The sequence below is a fragment of the Papio anubis genome, chromosome 13 (genome assembly GCF_008728515.1).
Source record: "Papio anubis isolate 15944 chromosome 13, Panubis1.0, whole genome shotgun sequence".
Lineage (NCBI taxonomy): Eukaryota > Metazoa > Chordata > Mammalia > Primates > Cercopithecidae > Papio > Papio anubis.
The window spans coordinates 13,557,614-13,581,083 of NC_044988.1; the positions used below are offsets into that span (position 1 = coordinate 13,557,614).

The 23,470-nt window shown below is 40.3% G+C and overlaps 2 protein-coding genes across 12 annotated transcripts in view; one reads left to right on the forward strand and one right to left on the reverse strand.

Annotated features, from left to right (window-relative positions):
* RMI1 (RecQ mediated genome instability 1) overlaps positions 1–5,981 on the reverse strand; it is a 23,576-nt gene extending 17,595 nt beyond the window's left edge. The window contains exon 1 of one of the 2 annotated variants that reach the window (XM_021927596.2): positions 5,755–5,981. The gene's annotated coding sequence lies outside the window, so the exon portion shown is untranslated. The remainder of the gene's footprint in view (positions 1–5,754) is intronic. The other variant, XM_009189029.3, reaches the window with a different exon arrangement.
* HNRNPK (heterogeneous nuclear ribonucleoprotein K) lies at positions 5,977–18,929 on the forward strand. Of its 10 annotated transcripts, none has more exons than XM_003911860.4 (17): positions 5,977–6,256; positions 8,297–8,376; positions 8,477–8,561; positions 8,952–9,049; positions 10,003–10,059; positions 11,550–11,593; positions 12,467–12,539; positions 13,068–13,139; positions 13,642–13,755; positions 14,060–14,188; positions 14,846–15,153; positions 15,288–15,342; positions 15,661–15,744; positions 16,112–16,127; positions 16,205–16,287; positions 16,683–16,852; positions 17,574–18,929. In XM_003911860.4, exons 3-17 carry the CDS (start codon positions 8,504–8,506, stop codon positions 17,605–17,607), a joined length of 1,395 nt encoding a protein of 464 aa, XP_003911909.1. In that variant the 5' UTR covers positions 5,977–6,256; positions 8,297–8,376; positions 8,477–8,503; the 3' UTR covers positions 17,608–18,929. The 10 variants fall into 10 exon arrangements, with proteins under 10 accessions (XP_003911909.1, XP_003911911.1, XP_009187296.1 ...); XM_003911862.4 differs by having other exon boundaries at positions 17,634–18,834; XM_003911861.5 differs by lacking the exon at positions 5,977–6,256 and adding an exon at positions 6,525–6,606 and having other exon boundaries at positions 17,574–18,834.
* The last annotated feature ends 4,541 nt before the right edge of the window (positions 18,930–23,470 follow it).

Below are 23,470 nucleotides of genomic sequence, written 5' to 3' on the forward strand. Positions count from 1 at the left end.
AACAAACAAACAAACAAATAAATAAAATCATGGCTCTTAGTTGCACCAATTCAATAAGGTGCCTATTTCCTCCAGTAAAATTTAAGTAACACAGTGCTGGCAAATGGACCTAGTATAATTTTCAAAGGTGTTGTAAAAATGTGATGACAGACATTAGATTAGGTAAACTGAAATGAGGACAAAGTGTACTTTCAGTTGACTTTGAAACTTCAAAAGAAATGAAGCAGTAAGAAAAGAAGAAAGACTGATTGGTTATGAACTGAAAAGGTCACGGTTGAACAGAAAATGAACAAGAAAGAATTTCAGAGATAGTAATCCTCTATTTCCCACCAGGTACAGATGTATAAACAGAGAATTGAAGACTTCGCTGAAAATAAATTAAAACCTATTTTGTAAGACTTTAAAATTTTTTTAAAGATATCAATGAAAAATGTACTTCTACATCTACAATGTTATCTAAACCTCAAAACAGTAATTTTTTGATAGAGTATTATCTATTTGACAATGATGAAACTGAGACATGAAGATTAAGGCATAAATATCATACCCAACAGCAGACCCAGAACTAAAACATAAATTCTGCTAATCTCCATTCCTACTTTTCTGTCAACTTAAGTGGAAAGAGGAAGTAAAATCAGTCCCTCAATTCAAAACCCACTTATGTATAAAATCCACATATAAACGGCCTTTCTATAAGAGTGGTTTGCTGCTACAATAACGAACAAACTTCTCAGGTCTCACGTAAATAACAAGTTCATCTAATGCATTTTAAATTGTTTCATTTACAAAATCAAATAAAGAAAAACTTAAAAATATCACCTACACCTACTATATTTATCTTTGTGATAGCTTCAATATAGCGCTGCAGTTAAGTACTACTTTTCCTTTTGCTATAACTCTACTAACATAGCACGTAATTTTTACATTTTTTGAATATTACAAACTGATATTCTAAGGCTTATGTATCAGTTTATTTTTTAATTCATTTTTTTTTAATTTCAAACTTGCTCTTCCTTGTATGTGCTATTTTTTGTTTGTTTGTTTGTTTCTGAGACAGAGTCTCGCTCTGTCGCCCAGGCTGGAGTGCAGTGGCACAATCTCGGCTCACGGCACACTCCGCCTCCCCAGTTTCCGCCATTCTTCTGCTGCCTCAGCCTCCCGAGTAGCTGGGACTACAAGCGCCCGCCACCACGCCCAGCTAATTTTTTGGTATTTTTAGTAGAGATGGGGTTTCACCGTGTTAGCCAGATGGTCTCCATCTCCTGACCTCGTGATCTGCCCACCTTGGCCTCCCAAAGTGCTGGGATTACAGGTGTGAGCCACCGCGCCCGGTTGTATGTGCTATTGAACACCGCAAGTGGCAAAACTCCTTTCAGCCAGAAGTTGGGACGAATTCTGAAAAACACTGCTCAGAAAACCCCAACAACTAAAGTATTCCATTAAATATGTGTCAGTCCTAATTCATAACTCTAAGTACTACCCTCAACTTCTGAAGCCAACATACTATAAATTTACAGTAACGTTATCATAACTAGGCAAAGAAAAAAAATTCCAGTGACTGAACACCCAAAAGATAACCAAGACACCTGTAAAACACAAGCAAATGTGATGAGATACTTAACACTGTACAAGCATTCCAACACAACTATTCTCAAATATTTTATCAAAAAGTCAAGAACTTGAGGAAAAAAAAATAACTGCTAAAGTACATCTGTTACACAGATTTCTTCACCTAACAGTAAAGTAGAAAGTAGGATTGATCTAGGATACTCATACAATTCCTACAACTGCATGTCTTAATTATAATAAAAAGATGATGTATAATAGGTTATTTTTCCTACAGAAAAGCTTATTAAAATGTTTAATCAAATGGAAAAATATTAAATAAGATCTATATTATAAAGTTTAGACTGGATATTAATAATTGAGACCTTTAATAATTTGGTAAATTATATTAATGGCATCTAGTCCTTCAGAAAATTCCTAAGGTTTTCATTCTTCCTTTGCTTAGGAAATTGGGTAACCATAGTCACAAGCAGGCAGAAGCAGCTCAGAGGTGGAGATTAGCAAGGGCAGCACAAATTCCCGTGTGCTAATGTACAAAGAACAGCTCCTGATCCTAAAGAACTCCACTGTCCAAGAAAATAATAAATTTGGAAAAAATGTCTTTTACATTATACATTAAGATACGTTCGGGCCAGGCGTGGTGGCTCATGCCTGTAATCCCAGCATTTTGGGAGGATCACCTGAGGTCAGGAATTCAAGATCAGCCTGACCAACATGGAGAAGCCCCGTCTCTACTAAAAACACAAAAAAATTAGCCGAGCCTGGTGGCGCATGCCTGTGATCCCAGCTCCTCGGGAGGCTGAGACAGGAGAATCGTCTGAACCCAGGAGGCAGAGGGTGCAGTGAGCCGAGATTGTGCCATTGCACTCCAGTCTGGGCGACAAGAACGAAACTTTGTTTCCGAAATAAATAAAATAAATAAATAATAAAAAAAGATATGTTCAAAGCTGGTAATCCCAGCAGTATGGGAGGCGAAGGCGGATGGATCACCTGAGGTCAGGAGTTCCAGACCAGCCTGACCAACATGGGGAAACCTCGTCTCTACTAAAAATACAAAAAAATTAGCCGAGCGTGGTGGTGCATGCCTGTAATTCCAGCTACTAGGGAGGCTGAGGCAGGAGAATTGTTTGAACCCAGGAGGCAGAGGTTGCAGTGAGCGAAGATTGCACCACTGCACTCCAGCCTAGGCAACAAGAGTGAAACTCCGGTCTCAGGAAAAAAAAAAAGTATGTTCATACCATATTATCCACTTCTTTTACTTTCCAGAATAAAGGACACAATCATAAAAAAGGACCAAAAAGAAAAAAGCCATATATATTAAGGAGACACTATCCCAAGTACTGTGATTTGAGCTTTACAAATTAATTGAATATATTATCACATATATTCCAAAACTATGCACAACTTTTATGCATCAATAAGTAACAAAATAAAGACAAAGATTTATGTGGCAGAGTGTTTACCAGTGAGTTTTTATAGTTTGAAAAAAACAAACAAAATGTTCAAAATGGGAAAAAAGTTAAATATATTTCACCACCACCATGAAATCAAAAGCTATGAAATCTTTAAAGAAGCCATTTTTAGGAATAATTTAATGACATAGAAATACATTTATTTACTTTTTTTGAGGAAAAGAACACATATAAAATTACATATAGCTTAATCCCCATTAATTTTATAATCAGGAAAAAAACATTTTTAAGAAAGATGATTAGCATTGTGTGAATGACAAACTTGGCTGACCACACTAATCTACATTCTAGATCTGGACTGCCAGGAACTAAACAAAAGAGAATAAAGTGGGAAAATTTTATCACCTACCACGAAGGTCTAGGTGATTTCTAGATTAATTGATTTCTAGATTAATTTTCAGTCAGCCTCATATATTCCAATTTTTTTTTTAATAAAAAGTGAGGCAGGAGTGTCATCCTTTTGGACATTACGTGTGCCATTCCGACAGCAGCTGAGACTTAACAGCACTAATGAATATTTAAATCTACTCCACATTTCCATTATCTTCATCTAAACAATAAAGGTAAGTCTACATTTTAATTCATTGAGGATGAGTTCAAGGTAATCCTGGAATTTTTGAGAAGATACTCCAAAAATTAGGGAGGAAAAATTTATACTGTGTATGACGGAAATTAAAAGAAATAATCAGAGGAGATTTTTGTGGATCCTCCATAACCTAAGGTAAGGAAAAGAAAAGAGAATCTGGAACCCAATTTTGCTATGTGACCTTGGATATGTTTCTTAGCTTCTTAGTATTAGTTCGTTCATCCATAAAACAAAGATAACTAACAACTTAAAGAACTCTAAAAAGTATTAAACTGCCAGCACAATGTTTAGCACACAGTGGGGAACTCAAGAAACAGTAGTTATAAATACTATTTTAAACAATAATCCAGCTGGATAGTGTACAATCTCAATTGTATCAGCCCATCTGAAGTAAATCTCACATCTAAGTAACATTGGGTCTAAATCACTGAGTCCAAAATGATCACTACACTATTACACCATAGAACCAATTACACAAAACTGGAGTCAATGAATTTATTGGTAAGTTCTTGAATGAACACAGGTATAAAATCAGTGGGTTGAAAAGTCTTAATTTCAAACAGAGAATAAAAGGATGGAGAAAAAACAGACTTTCCTGTTATTTAAATAGCAAACCTAAATATTAAAAGAAGTAAAGAGGAAATCAAATGGGGGAAAAACAGCAACCATCCCACAATGGCATCTAGAGAGGACGAATAATTTACACCAATCGGGGTCCGGTCTGGCAATGAAATTGGGAGGAAGAAGTTCTTATATAGGGCTGCTTAACTTGTGATTCCCACTCATCACTGCTTATCAAGAAAATGATGACTGCAACATACATACTAACTTTAAAGAAAGTACAGCATCATTATTACCGTACTGCTCTTTGTGCATATTAGTGTCAATGACATGTCTCAGGTTTTCAATGACAAAATTAAATGTTGCAAATCCTGACTGGCGGATTAAATCTCTATGATCCAAGTATTCCCAGCCCCTACATAATCTCATCAAAGCTGAATATTTAATAAAATTCTGAACTTTGTGTTTTAGAGCTGAAATGTGAGTTAAGTTTTACCTACCCAACAAGACTATACACTCTTCATGGTGGGGACCATTTTAAAAACTATATTACCACTTAAAGAGAACTTTTATAAACTCCACAATCCCGGACATTATGTTCTAACAGTATGTGTTAACGTATCCTCCCAGAATGTAAATACCGGTGTTCATCATGAAATCCTCAGTGTACCTTAACAAGTTTTCCTCTAATCAGGCAAGTAAAAGATGCTGGGTGGATGCAATCATGGCCATTAAAAAAGAATGCTGGTATATATATTTTGCAAATTACCCAAGAAGGAAACATAACAGGAATGAATCAGCACAAATTCATCACCACTAAAATATATATGAATGTATTCGGTCAATGGTGGATTTCGCTTCATGTGCAGATTATAACATCTTTATGCTTCAAAATGAGTTTGGGATTGTGGGCGGAGGCCGGAAGGTTGACGAGTAAGGATGTGGAAAGCGGGTACTACCAGGGCTAGAGATTTCCCAGGGTTGTCACCGATTGAAAGTGACCTTATGTGCCTTAACAAAGGAAGTCATGAAGGCTTGGCACAGGAGCCTTAGAAGTAAGGAACCGAATACAATGCAACTGTGAACTGAACCCGCTAGAACAGGAGCACGTTTGTGGGAGAGGGTTTTGGGGTTTTTGTCTGTTTTCATCACTGCCACAACAAGGCAGGCGCTTTAAATGGAACGTGGAGGTCTACAACGTATTTAGCGATATGCATTCATCTTAGGAGACGAGTGCAATATTTATTGCCTAAAAATTTTATCGGAATAAACTACAGCGACGACACTACAAAATACTTCCACCATCTCAGGCGCCATTACCCAAGAGGAAAGTCTCATCAGAACGGAGAGCCCTGTGAAACCCGCCTGTGCTCTTCTCGGCGAGAAGTTCTCCAGGACTCCCAGGCTCGCCCCGCGTTTCCCCGGCTCCCGCCCCAGCGCAAAGCGGGCCGAGAACCGCCAGCTGCGCCTCCGGGCCCAGCCTTGACTGACTGAGGCCCCGGACCGTTACAAACAGCGGGTTTCCGAAGCGTGGGCCGAGAACAGCGAATGCAGGCGGCCCGCACTTACCGCGGCGCAGCTAGTCTCGCAGCCCACAGCCCACAGCCCGGGGCGGGCTAAGGGGCTTCGGGCGCAAGTATGGGCTGCGGAAACAGGGGCATAAGTCTGGGCCAAGCACCGACCTGGGCGTCCCGCATTTCCCTCGCGCAACAGCGGTCCCTGGGCCGCGCAACTGTAAGAACAGGAACCGCCGCAGCACTCTCCCAGATCCCTTTTTGCCTCTTCCCGCCCGATTTGTCGCGCGCTCGCGCCCCTCCTCCAACCCCAAAGGACTCCTTCAGGCCTGGAAAACGCCCCTTCCCCGGCCCCTCCCTGTGCGCGTGAACTAGGCAGTTGTTAGATCTCGCGAGAGGTTCGCCCCCTAGTCGCTCCTCCCCCCAGCTAGTGAGTGAGCGAACGAGAAAGGAGGAGGGCGCTCCAGGCGACAGGACTGCAGACGCCATTATCCTCTGTTTCTCTGCTGCACCGACCTCGACGTGTTGCCTGTGTCCCACTTGTTCGCGGCCTATAGGTAATTGGAGTTATTGGAGCTTGGGTATTGCTGATTCGGGCATGGGTTTGGCCTCCCTGAAAGGCTGCGTTGACTTTTCCCAAGCCCGGGTTTTCTCGAGCCCTTAGTGGCCTCACAGCCCGAAGGGAGGCGCTGGCGGGAGGCGGGGTTGTTGCCTCCCCCGTCGCCTTGATTGACGTGGCCTCGGGCCAATTGCTTCGCCCTCGCACCATCGCCGAAGCCCTGGCAGCCAATAGGGCGCGACGGCGGGGAGGACGCGAGAAGGCGGGGGAGGGGAGCCTGCGCTCGTTTTCTGTCTAGCTCCGACCGGCTGAGGCGGCGCGGCTGCAGAGAGACGGCGGCCTCGCGCGGTGAGAAGCCGGGTTGGGGGAGCGGCTCGTGGAGGTGAGGGTCGGAGCCCAGTTTTTCCGCTTGAGGGAGGCATTCTGGGGGCCGCTTTGGTGTTTGGCCGCTTCTCCGAGTGGGAACGTTGCCCGGCGTCCCCTCCCCCACCTCCGCCATTTCCCTGAGCGTGTATCCGCAGTCCGCGTTGTGGTCCTAGAGACTTCGGGGATTCGTGAGGCATGTGCCTTTAGAATGAGCTGGAACTATGTGGCACTAGGAACTAGGAACCTCGTGGAGGAAAGGAGCCCGGCTGGGGGAGAAGGTCGCGCCGCCGCTCTCTTTGTGTGAGCCCCGCCTCACCTTGGGTCTCCCGGCCCGGGGTCGGAGCTGGAGCGGCGGGGATGGAACAGTCAGGGCTGCCTCGGTGGCTTTGTCTCGGGCGATGGGGGGAGGATGCGGGGGATGAGACCTCGGGACCGCGTGGTGGGTGGGGGAGGGGGTCGGCGCTCGGCTCCGCCTAGTAGCACGTAGTCGCCATTACGCGGGCCGCCATTTCCTGTCGGATCCGGGCGAGGAGAGGTGGCGGCGCTTTTGCTGTCGACTCTCGCTTTTTCCAGTCCTGTTACCCGGCTGTTTCCGATCCCGGTACCGGGAGGCGGGGAGGGGAGGGCGCGTTGGCGCTCGGCCAGTCGAGCACATACTTAGCGGATTTTCGGGGCCTGGGGACTAGTGACTGCAGGACCCGAAGGGTGAACGGCACGCGGCAGCGTTATTCTTACAGATAAGCCCTGCTGTTTTTGCTTAAACTTTCTTATCCAAATTTCTCACACCCCACCTCAGAAATTGAGTGCTGGGCCAGGAGAATGTCGTTTCAGTTAGTCGTTAGAAGAGCGATAAGTCCACCAACGGTATGGGAGAATGGGAGGCATAAAAGTGCCTCGATTGTTGGCTCTTTGCTGTCTAGCCAACCTTCTAGTAGAGGCCGCTTGTCAACTCCTAGTCCCGACAAGAGGGAAGCTTAAAAAGGCTGTTTGCAGGCCTGTCGACCGTTCTGGCGCGTAGACACTTTAGTTTTCATATTACAGGCATAATTGTCGGGTTGTACTCTCTCAAGCCTAATTTAAAATAGTCCGCTAGTGACTGTTAGTTTTCAAGGGCTCCATTAGCTTCGCTGATTAATAGACTGGTAGTGTGATAGTTTGGATCTGGTCCTGTATTAGATTTTTGGATTTTTCCCTCTGGTAGATTGTTGATGGATGTGTTCGCAGTGGCCGTTGTATTTGTAAACTTTCGGAGTGTCACATAAGATCACTTCAAGCATGAGTCGAAAGAAATAGAAAAGCAATTAGAAGTTTTAATATAAAATTAGTTTTTCCAGTGAATAAGATGCATTGTAACTTTTCATAAATGTATGCTTTGTGGATGACATTTATCTTTTCAGGCTTTTGTGAATGTGCCGTATAAAACAATTCATTGCTGTGTTGGGAGTTAATTCAGTGGCTAAAAGTTATTGTTCTAACTTAGCAAAAAATCAAACCAGGCTCCGTTGAATTTTGTGTATTTTAGGCAGTCATTTGAATTGCGAAACCCTAAAATGAGTCAAGTTTTAGAAGCAGCTAGTTTTTTGGGTTCAAATCAGTGTTGACTGTGATCAGAAACAAATATTCAGTAATAGGAATAAACAAAAGCAAAACTGATTTCTGTTGGTTCTTATAGGCTACTGCAGCACTGGGGTGTCAGTTGTTGGTCCGACCCAGAACGCTTCAGTTCTGCTCTGCAAGGATATATAATAACTGGTACGTTCTAGAAGCAGTGGTGTTTTTTTGGTTTTGTTTGTTTGTTTTACAGCTTGCTTTCCAATAAGCCAAATGTACTAGCGTCTTTATTTTTCAACAGATTGGTGTGCCCATTTAATAAAAGAATATGGAAACTGAACAGCCAGAAGAAACCTTCCCTAACACTGAAACCAATGGTGAATTTGGTGAGAATAAATTTTAATTTTAACAGTATTTTTTTATTCTGTTAATTATTGCCTAGAAGTGTGTGGTGAAATTTTGATATTTCTGTTTAGGTAATTTTAATTCAGCGATTTATCAGTTACATTTTAGCTTTTATTTATGAAGTTGAAGTAACTGATTTGCATATAAAAAATTTTCCTTGCATTTTGGGATTTCAAGTCCTTTGAAGTATTTTGTCACAGTATTTTGTGTTTGGTACATTTTACTAGATGGAAGCATAAGGTTCAAGTCTATAGCAATGCCTTTGGCCTTTCTAAAACATGCCTAAGATTAGCAACAAGTCTCTTGAAACAGAATGGAGTTGCTTTGGAGACTTCGCTGCTTTCTTTGAAATCTGAACTGTTAATTTTTAGGTAAACGCCCTGCAGAAGATATGGAAGAGGAACAAGCATTTAAAAGATCTAGAAACACTGATGAGATGGTTGAATTACGCATTCTGCTTCAAAGCAAGGTATGAATTTTATTCTTGAAATTTTGAAGGGGGTTCATACTCAAGTGGAAATTAAGATAAGGTCTGGTTTGGATTTCTAGAAAGTCAAAAGTTTTACAGATTGAAGAATATAAAACATTTGTTTGTGGTTCTTTCTAAACACACTTGAAGGCTCTGGTGGTTTTGTTATTCCACTTATAATTAAGATTAAAGCCTTTGCTGTAGTGAACCCCCACTACAGGTCAAGCTAGGAGGAGAGTGTGATTCTTTTTTTTTTTTTTTTTTTTTTTTTTTTGTGGGAGGGGGTTTTTTTTTTTTCCCCGCCGGTGTGGAGTGGCGCGATCTCGGCTCACTGCAAGCTCCGCCTCCCGGGTTCACGCCATTCTCCTGCCTCAGCCTCCCAAGTAGCTGGGACTACAGGCGCCCGCCACTGCGCCCGGCTCATTTTTTCTATTTTTAGTAGAGACGGGGTTTCACCATGGTCTCGATCTCCTGACCTTGTGATCCGCCCGCCTCGGCCTCCCAAAGTGCTGGGATTACAGGCGTGAGCCACCGCGCCCGGCCTGTGATTCTTAAAGTATTAATAGATTAAATCTTAATTATGTGTGGACTCCTTAGGAAACTGCTTAGTTGGCAGTTTATTGTTTTATCACGGGTCACAATATGAAGGTACCTACTAATACTAAATTAATTGATTTATTTTACCAAAAGGTACTATAAAATCTGTGCTTAGTTTTATTTTATACTCAGTGTATTTCTCATGTTGAGTACTCCAAACTATTTAGTCCTCAAAGCACTTAGAATTATATTTTGATTTTTGATTTGTTTTTGGCCTGGTCGTTTTTACATCCCCAAGTAGATTTTTATTCTTATAACAAACAGGTTAGAGGATTTTTTAGCAAAACCTAAGAGTATAGGTAGACATTAATTTTAGGGAAAGGCAAAATAATTTTTTGTCTTTGTATCTTCTCCAGAATGCTGGGGCAGTGATTGGAAAAGGAGGCAAGAATATTAAGGCTCTCCGTACAGACGTAAGTATTAAGATATTAAACTAGTACACGAGCAGCTTCAGTTTATATGTCTATAGAAATTTAAAGATTTACATCCTAGAAATCGTTTCATAGTTTAGCTACAAGACATTCGTAACAATTTATTATTACAGAATTGATTTCAAAGTTATCCATTCCTGTTTTAACAAAAGCCCAGATTGAGCAGGGTTGGGGGGATGGTTTCTATTAAACCTCTTCACATTCTAATAAGAGTCCACCAAACTATTCACTTCATCAAGCAAGATAACATCTTAATTAGAAATAGCAACAAAGTGTAAAAATCCTTGATTGCACCATCCTGTGTGTGAATCAATTACAGTATTACTGAAAACCATTGCAGGTGGCTGGTTAAATCCAGAAAAATTTTTTTTGTTTTCTTTGGGAAGAAAAATGTCCATCTGTTCTTTAACGGCTTGCACATGGAGCACAAAGAATTTAATGTTGAGGTTGCATGATTTAAATATGGGTAAAGACTAGAGTAGGCACTTAATCTTATAATTGGGAAACTGTTCGTCAATGCCTATGATTTGTTTGAGTCTTCATTTTACAGTGGGTTGACTCTTGTGATTAGACACATTAAATGTTGGCAGTGCCAGAAGTGAGCACGTTTATAGGACTTGGCTACACCAAAATTTCTAAATTTTTTTTCTCATAGTGTACACATTTCTTAATGTTTTTCTTGCTAAAAATGAGGCAAATAACTTTGTGTCGAGTACTTATTTGACAGTATTTCATTTCTCTCTCGGTCGCAGATCTTTGTATGTTCCTCTTGATTACTGTAAACTGAACTTGAAATTTTGTTTAAAATTTTACAAACTTGCCTGTTAGGATCTAGGAATGCGTTTTAAAACCTCCAGACAACCAAACCAGTCTTATTAGTTAGGGTTTTTGGTGGTGTGGGAATTTTTGTTTTGTCTTTTATAAAACCTCTCTCCTCTTAATCCAGATGTTCTGTATAATTATCTGGGTTATTTCCCCATTTCCTCAAGAATTTCAGTAAACTTTGAGTCAGGTTTTGTGTCTACCCTCATGAGCCAGCCTGCTACTGAAACATCGTTTGTTTTTCTTAAAAAAATAAAAACGGCTAGAACCATCATTTGAGGTCCTTAATGTTAAGCCACAGTCAGATTTAGAGAAGTCCATTATTGTGTTAGTCTTCAGAACAACTTAAGCTTGTTTCATTAATTGAGAGTATGAGTATAGTTTGTATTAAATTAAAATTTATTGCTTTTCCCCCTTTTCCCTCTCCTTGTTTTTTTGGCCATATATCTCCGTTGCCCATGTACTGGATCGACTTACCCCTGCGTTGCCCACCATGACGTTGGCCCATCCGCCCCTGAACGCCCATGTGAAAACCCTGGTTGGCTATGCCCAAAAATGTGCTCGTTGCCAAACGGGTACCATACTTGACAACTTCTGATTGAATGCCCATGCCCAATGCCAACATCCACGAACGCCAATGACCAATGCAGTACAATGCCAGTGTTTCAGTCCCAGACAGCAGTGGCCCCGAGCGGTATGTCCCAACAGTTTATGCCTCACTGCCTGATTAGAAAGAGAGAAATGTATTTTATTACCTGCCTTTTATATAATTAAATAGTATCCCCTTTAGACGGTGTATTGTTTTTCAAGTTTCTGTCTTATTTTCCCCATTAAGTCTTTTTGTCACTGAACTTTTACCGTGAGTTGCCCACCCAAACGATCCACTAATTTTATTTCGATGGAAGGAGCACAGCTTCAAGTGTTGCATATTTGCCGCATTGTAAATCAAATTGTTACCAAGATAGTCTCTCGCTCTGTCTTTGTGGCCCACCTTGCTTCCCAACATTGCCTGTTCATAATTTTTTCTGATGAAATGCTAACTCTGGTTCACTTTCCTTCACTTCTCATTTGTGTTGTCTTTGTTTTGTCTTGCATTTGTATTTGTTTTCTTGCAGAGCCCATTAGTGATCTAATTTCTAACTGGTATTCATAACCTTACTCCAGATACAATGTTCACCACTCGCATATTCCCCCACTTTGCCTAAGAGAAGGTGTGCCAGTTTTACCAATGTAACAGCGAGGGTATCCTTAACTTAGTGGTGGCGGGGAACATAAATATTCAACTCTGCTTCAGTTCTGGTCAGTTTATTGCCCACTTAATCTGAGCCCTTCCAAAAGCCCATTCTCTCTGTCTCTCTGCAAGTCTCCTAATATTGTTATCATGTTTGTATTGGGTATAAAACAAAATGCATGTGAGAAATCTATAAATAGGCTACTTTAAATGGGGAATATTAAATAATTGTATGTTACATCTCTGTAAAAGTTTGTATGACTTTGGTAACAAACACAAAACTCATTTTTCTTTTCCGCCTTTTTTGTATTATCTGGTATTTGTGGTGTTTGACAGCATATTGAGTATCAGTGCTGATATTGAAACAATTGGAGAAATTCTGAAGAAAATCATCCCTACCTTGGAAGAGGTAGGCTCATTATTTTTTTTTAAATATATTTGACAATATGAGGGGGGAATGTTTAAAGTGCGTTGTATTGGGGTATGATGGGGGAGGTGGAGAGACAATGGATATAACAGTTTGCAGGAGTATCTCAATGTGCTACGTAATTTTGTACATACATAATTTGTTTTTTTAAAAAAACAAACAGGCTGACCACTCCTGGAGTAAATGTGAACTTATCTGTGGTCATGTGCTTTCATGGGTTTAGTATGTATTTTATGGGCTTTAGTTTTAGAAAAGAGATTTTTTAAATTAGAGTATTTATGGGAATATGTTGAAAAGGAGAATTATTTAGATTTAGGATTTTACGACTCTACGTAATTCACTTAGGCATATAGAGAAAAGTATTTTATGTTTTATATCAATGTTGAGTAAAGCAGTTTCTCATTTAATAATATAGGTTTAAAATATGTTGTAGTAGCTTTACCAATATATGCGACAATAGCCTGATCACGCTAGACACTTAACCTATTACTCTTATTTTTCTACTTTCAGGGCCTGCAGTTGCCATCACCCACTGCAACCAGCCAGCTCCCGCTCGAATCTGATGCTGTGGAATGCTTAAATGTATGTCATAGTGCCATTGAACCCCACTGAAGTATGGAGCCTGGCCCATAGGATCGATTATATTTTTAACATAGTGTGCTTTTCCCATCTCTATAGAAAAAGGCTTAAAAACATGATACATGAATGGTCTTACAACTCACTGTTGACCCTGCTCCATGCTGCAGTGGGAATTAACTACATTTGCAAAGTGCTTTGCAGTCATTTTTATTATGGTGTTATTTGAATGTTAATAATAATTTTGTGGTAACAGCGACATGCTAAATGGCTGCAGTGTGGGTATGGTGTTGCAGGACCTGAAAATAAAATAGTTTTTTAAGGTGGTGCAGAATGTCCTTTTTGGGCCTGGCTATTGAGGATAATAAGCACATAACTGGTAAAGTTATTGAAATATAAATTCAGGTTGCTCACTGCAACAGTATATTATTGTTATGCTTATAGCAGATAAGTGTGTTTTGGGGAATTGTTGATTTGAGACTAAAATTTTATAACTCTCCCTCCACAGTACCAACACTATAAAGGAAGTGACTTTGACTGCGAGTTGAGGCTGTTGATTCATCAGAGTCTAGCAGGAGGAATTATTGGGGTCAAAGGTGCTAAAATCAAAGAACTTCGAGAGGTAAAAAAAAAAAAAATTCTGCCATATTTTTTGCTGGAAAGTAAATTTTCATATAGACTTGTTTCTGTGAGCTTCTCTCACTTCCCTTCTGAGTTCCCTCCGAAGATTGCTTATCACAAACGACAAAAAATGTCTGGCATTGCTATTACTTTGTCAAAATTTTTATACCATTGCAAAGTCGTGTGATAATTAATGAAGTTTTTATATTATGGGGGGATAATTGTTGAATTCAAATGCAATTTTCACTGAACCTAGGAAACCTAATTTTCTTCTAATTATTTTTTTTTTTATGATCTTACTACAGAACACTCAAACCACCATCAAGCTTTTCCAGGAATGCTGTCCTCATTCCACTGACAGAGTTGTTCTTATTGGAGGAAAACCCGATAGGGTTGTAGAGTGCATAAAGATCATCCTTGATCTTATATCTGAGGTACTTCTGAACACATTTGTTTGCATTTGGTTTTATGAAACAAAGTGATAACCTTCTGCAAAAGTAGCTTCAGATCATTTAGTGTAATAGTCTTTATTTGCCCTTTCCCTAGCAATTTTCTATCACCTGGCTTCAGCCATCACTTTAATTTAGAAATGGTTTTGAAAAAGTGGAGAGTGGTAATTTGTTGGTGGTATTTCTGTAGCCTTTGATCCTTCAAATGAATTTCCTATAGTGTTGCTTGTGTCTTTGTAACTACGTTGCAGGGCTGCAGGGCTTCCTATCTCGGGTGCCTCAGTATGGATTACAGGCTTGCCAAGATACTGATCTCTTCAGCCCTTGTGAAATGTGCATTGTAGTTTGTTATGTGTAAAATGGGAGGACTTTGTGGTTTCTTAAGATTTAAGTGTAAGAGCAAGCTGTTACTTCTCCCTGCACAGGCAATAGAACTCACTTGTGTTTAGCACTTGCCAAAAGTTTTGGAGTTCTTGGGAATCTTTACTTTGCTATTGTTAGTGTTGACATAATTCCTGTTTCTGCCTCTAGCACCTCCTGATGGGGGAAATTACTTGTATTTTGTTGATGATGAGAGAAGGGTTGGTTTGAAGCGGGTCTCTTTTTCTTCAGTCTGTAAGTTTGTTCTGTCTCTGTTTTTAGTCTCCCATCAAAGGACGTGCACAGCCTTATGATCCAAATTTTTACGATGAAACCTATGATTATGGTGGTTTTACAATGATGTTTGATGACCGCCGTGGACGCCCAGTGGGATTTCCAATGCGGGGAAGAGGTGGTTTTGACAGAATGCCTCCTGGTCGGGGTGGGCGTCCCATGCCTCCATCTAGAAGAGATTATGATGATATGAGCCCTCGTCGAGGACCACCTCCCCCTCCTCCTGGACGAGGTGGCCGGGGTGGTAGCAGAGCTCGGAATCTTCCTCTTCCTCCACCACCACCACCTAGAGGGGGGTAAGTTTTTGTTTTTTTCATCTATGAATTATTAACCTACAAGAGACTACGCTTAGTGATAGACAAGGTAGACTTTGATTTGATATGTGTGGCATGTGAACAAGTTTAGATTACAACAAGTACTGTGCTTGCAGAGACCTCATGGCCTATGACAGAAGAGGGAGACCTGGAGACCGTTACGACGGCATGGTAAGAACTTTGGTTTATTACCAGTGTTTTGTGTATGTGAGGGTTGTAACAATATAGTTCACATTTTGTTGAAGGTTATAGTAATTAAAAAGCTTTTCTTACAAGTAAATTTTGTTTGAATTACTAGTTAAATCATTATTTCTGTTATTTGCTGCTGGAGGATTATGACTTTACTGAGCTTTGTTCCCCTCGATTACATAATTGCTGCCTATATATGTACCCTCTTTTGTTTTAATGTAACATGCAAATTAGGCATATAAAAACAGCTCTATAACAAAATACAATGTGGGTTCATGTTAATATTTTTATCGCTAACAGGTTGGTTTCAGTGCTGATGAAACTTGGGACTCTGCAATAGATACATGGAGCCCATCGGAATGGCAGATGGCTTATGAACCACAGGTTGAGTATCATGGTTGTTCATGTGTATATCAGTGATAATTTGAGATGTTTACCTGCTCTCCAGTAAGTTTATTATTCCCCAGAGGATACTTACTGAAAATAGGATACAGGATGACTTTGGTTTCCTGAATAGAGGGATTTTATGAGTATTAAAATACTTGAATAGTGAAGCTGGGTGCAATGGTACTCACTCAACCCCAACTATAAAAGAGTCTGAGGCAGGAGGATCACTTCAGCCCGAGAATTTGAGACCAGCCTGGGCAACATAGCGAGACTCCATTTTTATTGAATGAATTTTTTTTTTTTTAAGTACTGGTGGTAACTACAACGGCAAAGTAATTTTCTGTTTTTTTCTTTCTGTTTTTAGGGTGGCTCCGGATATGGTAAGTTTTCTCCTTTGTGAAATCAAACATTAATTTCATACTTTTTAAATGAACTTACTGCTCATTATTTAAATCAGATTATTCCTATGCAGGGGGTCGTGGCTCATATGGTGATCTTGGTGGACCTATTATTACTACACAAGTAACTATTCCCAAAGATGTAAGTATCTTTAATACTATGAGGAGCACTTTATCACTTTTACGATTATTCCTCCTTTCTGTTTTTTTAATTCAGAAGGTTTTAACAAAAAAACACATTTAGGAATGAGGTTGTGTTCATAGGCTTTAGTGAGCTAGGTTTTCTGCTGTTTGAGCCTTGTTAAGTGATCAGTGCTGTTAATAAAAATAGTTAAGAGGGTTTTGAGCCCTTAATTAGCTAATTAAGGGAAACATTAGTAAGTGTGACATAAATGCATTGTAACTCAAACTTTGACAGGTTTAGGGATATAGTTAAGAGTCTGAATGAATAAAATTAATACATTTCATGCTCCTTGAAAATACAGGTAGTAAATGTTAAAAGTATATCGTAAACATACTTTTAAAAAATCTTTTCAGTTGGCTGGATCTATTATTGGCAAAGGTGGTCAGCGGATTAAACAAATCCGTCATGAGTCGGGAGCTTCGATCAAAATTGATGAGCCTTTAGAAGGATCCGAAGATCGGATCATTACCATTACAGGAACACAGGACCAGATACAGAATGCACAGTATTTGCTGCAGAACAGGTCAGTTTAAGTTTAGCTTTGTGTTAGCTTATACATACTAAAACCTTTGAAGAGCTTTTCTTCTCAATTGATTTTTTTCTTTTAGAAGCCATGGTGTCTCAACCTTTTGGGGACCTAACTTCTAAACATTCTAATAGTTTGCCTTGATTTTCTTCTGCTTTCTTACTAAAAACGAAGACATTCAATACTAATCTTGCTGGAAGAAGCCTTAACCAAGCAAACTTCTCATTTCTCTGGTGAAAACTGCTGCCAAAACCACTTGTTACAAAATTGTACAGAGCCTGTAGACAATATAGAAGATTCATTGGATGTTGGCCTAGTTCTGTGTGGAAGACTAGTGATTTTGTTGTTTTTAGATAACTAAATTGACAACAAATCACAGTCTGCCATATGGCACAGGCCATGCCTCTACAGGACAAATGATTGGTGCTGTAAAATGCAGCATTTCACACCTTACTAGCATTCTTTGTCTTTTCTACCAAATATTAACAACTTTCAATTCCGTTTTCTTAATTCTGTTCTACTAATGTCTGATTTACCGCTCATCATTTTTCTTGACATTTAACATTGCTTTAATTTGTAATTGCTTATGGTTTTTGAACTCTTCTAATTGTAATGGACATGTTTATCATTTTAATTTAGCATTGAAATTGTCTTGATGTTGATTAAGATGTTATGAGCAAAAATTCTAATTCGCACTTTTTTTTCTTTTCTTTTATAGTGTGAAGCAGTATGCAGATGTTGAAGGATTCTAATGCAAGATATTTTTTCTTTTTTATAGTGTGAAGCAGTATTCTGGAAAGTTTTTCTAAGACTAGTGAAGAACTGAAGGAGTCCTGCATCTTTTTTTTTTTATCTGCTTCTGTTTAAAAAGCCAACATTCCTCTGCTTCATAGGTGTTCTGCATTTGAGGTGTAGTGAAATCTTTGCTGTTCACCAGATGTAATGTTTTAGTTCCTTACAAACAGGGTTGGGGGGGGGAAGGGCGTGCAAAAACTAACATTGAAATTTTGAAACAGCAGCAGAGTGAGTGGATTTTATTTTTTGTTATTGTTGGTGGTTTAAAAAAATTCCCCCCATGTAATTGTGAACACCTGCTTTGTGGTCACTGTAACATTTGGGGGGTGGGACAGGGAGGAAAAGTAACAATAGTCCACATGTCCCTGGCATCTGTTCAGAGCAGTGTGCAGAATGTAATGCTCTTTTGTAAGAAACGTTTTATGATTTTTAAAATAAATTTAGTGAACCTATTTTTGGTGGTCATTTTTTTTTAAAGACAGTCATTTTAAAATGGTGGCTGAATTTCCCAACCCACCCCCAAACTAAACACTAAGTTTGATTTTCAGCTCCTCTGTTGGACATATAAGTGCATCTCTTGTTGGACATAGGCAAAATAACTTGGCAAACTTAGTTCTGGTGATTTCTTGATGGTTTGGAAGTCTATTGCTGGGAAGAAATTCCATCATACATATTCATGCTTATAATAAGCTGGGGATTTTTTGTTTTTGCAAATGCTTGCCCCTACTTTTCAACATTTTCTATGTTAGTAGTTGTGAAGAACTAAGGTGGGGAGCAGTACTACAAGTTGAGTAATGGTATTAGTATATACCAGAATTCTGATTGGCAGCAAGTTTTATTAATCAGAATAACACTTGGTTATGGAAGTGACTAATGCTGAAAAAATTGATTATTTTTATTAGATAATTTCTCACCTATAGACTTAAACTGTCAACTTGCTCTAGTGTCTTATTAGTTAAACTTTGTAAAATATATATATACTTGTTTTTCCATTGTATGCAAATTGAAAGAAAAAGATGTACCATTTCTCTGTTATGTATGTTGGATTATGTAGGAAATGTTTGTGTACAATTCAAAAAAAAAAAAAAAGATGAAAAAAGTTCCTGTGGATGTTTTGTGTAGTATCTTGGCATTTGTATTGATAGTTAAAATTCACTTCCAAATAAAACACCCATGATGCTAGATTTGATGTGTGCCCAATTTGAACAAGGGTTGATTGACACCTGTAAAATTTGTTGAAACGTTCCTCTTAAAAGGAAATACAGTAATCTTATATATATATTTTTGTGTGTGTGAAGTGTTTTTCTAGCATTTATAAGTGAAAGCTGGCAGGGGTGGTAGATGCAAAGTTCAGTAGTTGGGCTCATAATTTATTAAAGTGTGGTAATTTAGCAAAATGAGAGCCTAGTCACCAAGTTTGTTTGTTTGTTTGTTTGTTTTTGAGACGGAGTCTCTGCTCTGTCGCCCAGGCTGGAGTGCAGTGGCCGGCCTCAGCTCACTGCAAGCTCCGCCTCCCAGGTTCACGCCATTCTCCTGCCTCAGCCTCCCGAGTAGCTGGGACTACAGGCGCCCGCCACCTCGCCCGGCTAGTTTTTTGTATTTTTTTAGTAGAGACGGGGTTTCACCGTGTCAGCCAGGATGGTCTCGATCTCCTGACCTCATGATCCGCCCGTCTCGGCCTCCCAAAGTGCTGAGATTACAGGCTTGAGCCACGGCGCCCGGCTGTTTGTTTTTTTTGTTTTTCCTTATAGTCAGAGCTTTCCTCATTACCTATGAGAAATTTTGAATGAGTTACTTTGTTCCTTTCTGTAAAATAGCTTTCGTTTGATGTTTGAGAATATCGGAGACAATGTAAAATCACTGCAGAGTATGATTCCTAGCTCATATTCCTGAAATACTGCTTATTAACCTCCAACTGTCCAGAAAACTGGAAAACTTTTGTTTTGAGACAGAGTCTTGCTCTTCTTCCCAGGCTTGAGTGCAATAGCATGATCTTGGTTCACTGCAACCTCCATCTTATGGGCACAAGCAGTCCTCCTGTCTCGGAACATGAACAACTATATAGAAAAGGAGTCAGGAATGTAATTATTGAATTTAGGTAAGAGGCTTGTGTATAGTAAAAGAGTATCAGTTGGGCACAGAATAATGCCTTTTAAGGGAATTAGAGTTGAGTGACATTTAGTTTGGGGAGGGGCATAGAGTGTTCTTTTGATTTACGAAGAACATGAAGTAAATGTCAAAATGTCACTTAAAACTAGTGAATGCTACCTGTGGTATGGTTTCCCCAGTGTGGGTGAGTTGGGGTTGCTTAGGGTGAAATGAGCCCTTACCCCTAAAGAAAAATTTGTAAGGACATTTTAGTCAAATTGTTACTCCTACTGGAGGAAAGCATCCTTGGAGAGAACACTGGCTTTCAAAGCTTTTATCTGTTGTCTATAAATGAGTTATGTAACACATGGACTATTAGCTGAAAATGTTTTTACTTTTGCGTTTTACAATAATTTGAGACAAACACATCATTCTACTGAAGACTTAATGGATTGAATATCTGGCATTGATATCTTCAATACATAGCTTTGGGAGGGAGAGGGGTGTTTTGCAAGGCCACTACTATTGATTGGTAAATGGTATTTAAAATTTGGGTGAGAATCGGTACAGGCTGGGAGAATTTTCACAAAGAGTGGGAAAAGTGAACATAAGCTCTTAAATGGAATATTGAGCCAATTTTGTAAGAAGTACTGGTACATAACGCCGACTTAGTATCAAAAATTCAGCGTAATTTTTGAAAGTTAATTACCAAAATGCCAACAGACGGAAACCAAGTTGCACTAGTTATCTCAAGAATTTAAAACCTTTCCCTATTAATGAATTCAAATTTTATTTGCCTTTAATTATGTTCTATTGTACCAAGACAATATAATGTAAAATGCTAAATCTGATCACTGATACCATTCAAATAGCAAAGAAAATCAAGAAACAGCAAAGTTTTTAAAAACTCTTTCATTGGTTTTAAGTTTTTTTATTGTCGTTCCATATGAATTAGGTAATGAATTGCTTCAGATTGCTGTGGTTCAAAGTAAGTTTAATCAGCCCCGTGCAGTGGCTCATACTTGTAACCCCAACATTTTGGGGGCTAAGGCGGACAGATGGTTTGAGCCCAAGAGTTTGAGACAGCCTGGGCAACATGGTGAAACCCCATTGCTACAAAAAATAAGCCAAGCATGGTGGTGCACACCTGTAGTCCCATTTAGGAGGCTTGAGGTGGGAGTATCTCCTCAGCCTGGGAAGTGGAGGCTGCAGTGAGCCTTGATGGCACTACTGCACTACAGCCTGGGTGACAGACCCTGTCTCAATCCAGTAAGTTTTTATGTTAAAGGGAACCAAAAAAGGAAGAAGTACTTTTTTTTTTTTTTAAGATGGTCTGGCTGTGTCACCCAGGCTGGAGTGCAGTGGTGCTATCTTGGCTCCTGGCTCAGGCCATCCCCAGAGACCTTCCTATATTTCAGCCTGGGGCAAGACCAGTGGGAGATGATTAATGAGAGCAGACGCTCCAGATGGGTTGAAAAGGATGGCAAAAGCGCAAAAACAAGGCACTAGCCTCACTTCTAATTTGAAACCCTGCAAGGTGTTCGTATGACCACATGGGATAGAAAACACAGAAGACAGATACACAATGTTTGGCAGAGATGATCTGAGATTACAGACACAAACACCCCACAGAATTTCCTTTGATTCCCAGGTGTCATAAGAGGCACATCACTTGAGAGCCAGTGGGGCTTGTGATGGGGTCATTGTGGTGAGGGATATGGTTACTGCATAGCAGCAGCTGTAAGAGAGACCAGCTAGTGGCTGGATGGAGATGGCAGAATTAGCAAAAAATTTGCAGTACCAGTGAGAGCCAAGGCGAGATAGTCAAGGATAGACCACTGAATTGAGTGCCAGTTACACTAGCTTTGGTCATTCAGTAGTAGCTTTGCTGAGGGCAGAAGCCAAAATTCAGACACCTGACAGACTATACTATACCTCAGCTAGAGATCAGAGACTGCTGACAAAGACCCGTTTCTCTCCGGAAAAACACCTGTATCCTAAATCAAAATAACATCTAAACCTCCCTTTGTACCCAGAAGTGGAGGCAAAGAAAGACCTTGGAGAGAAAACAAATGGCCCTAATAAGGGGTTGACCTTTAACTATTTCCCGTAAGTGAGATTATTTACAACTGGAAGACCAGTGGCTCGACGTCTGTAATCCCAGCACTTTGGGAGGCCTACATAGGCAGATCATGAGGTCAGAACTTCGAGACCAGCCTGGCCAATAACGTGAAACCCCGTCTCTACTAAAAAAAAGATTTAGCTGGACATGGTGGCACACGCCTGTAATCCCAGCTACTCAGGAGGCTGAGACAAGAGAATCACTTGAACCTGGGAGGCGGAGGTTGCAGTGAGCTGAGATCGCACCACTGCACTCCAGCCTGGGCAACAAGAGCAAAACTTGGTCTCAAAAAAAAAAAAATGGAAGATGAGTTTTTTCTGCTATCAGTGGGAATGGGAATTTATGAGAAAACTCAGTCAAAGAAGGCATATCTAGGAATTTACAGACCCTGAAATTCCCAAGAAACAGGAGAGTTAAGACTAATGCTATCAAATCATAAATTCTGGGTGGAGGTGGTCTCTCTTGGGATGGACCTTCAGATCATTTATTCATACTTTGTGCCTCAAACTGGTACCAAGTCTGTGTATAGTTCAGATTCCGGAACTCATAGTATCAGGCTGACACTGCTGAGACTGCATCATGGTTTGACCAGTTTTCCCTGCCCTGTGCTGCTTTCCTCATTCTGCTTCACGTGAGAGCATTCTCCAAGTGAATCAATTGCACAAAAATCTCCGGCTGAGACTCAGCTTCTAGGACTTGATCTAACACAGTTAAGCTGAAGCTAAAGCAGAAATGTACGTCATTCACATATCCTGGACTTAGATTGTGATGCAGCAAATAATGAGACTGGGTTGTCTCCCTCAGAAGAGGGGGTGAGAAACGTATGAAGATAACTGTGTTATACTATTATTTCTGGAAGTACGTGAGAAAAACTTCTTGAATGCTGAACAGCTAAAGGGTGAATTATAATGGACATCTTGTTAATACCACATCAGTTTCCCCTTTCTAATTGAACAGTTTTCCTTGTGGAGTTTTTCTCTCTCCATTGTACATAGGCTTGATGAGAAAGAAATCCTGGTCCTTACAGGTTCTTTTGTCACCCTGAAGGATGGGCATTTGATTTAGGCTTGCCCAACCAGACTCTCTCCTGGGATTTTCAATCTTGAGGAGAATGATGCAAGCAAGCTGTAATGCTTATAGGTTTTTTGGGTTTTTTGTTTTTTGAGACAGAGTCTCTCACTGTCACCCAGGCTGGAGTACATTGGCGCAATCTCGGCTCACTGCAACCTCCGCCCACTGGGTTCAAGCGATTCGCCTGCCTCAGCCTCCGGAGTAGCTGGGACTACAGGAACTACAGGCGCGCGCCGCCACACCCAGCTAATTTTTCTTTTTTTCTTTTTTTTTTTTTTTTTTTTTTTTTTTGAGACAGAGCCTCGCTGGGTCACCCAGGCTGGAGTGCACGGTCTCGGCTCACTGCAAGCTCCGCCTCCCGGGTTGTCAACATTCTCCTGCCTCAGCCTCCGGAGTAGCTGGGACTACAGGCGCCCGCCACCACGCCCGGCTAATTTTTTTGTATATTTAGTGGAGACGGGGTTTCATCATGTTAGCCAGGATGGTCTCGATCTCCAGACCTCGTGATCCGCCCGCCTCGGCCTCCCAAAGTGCTGGGA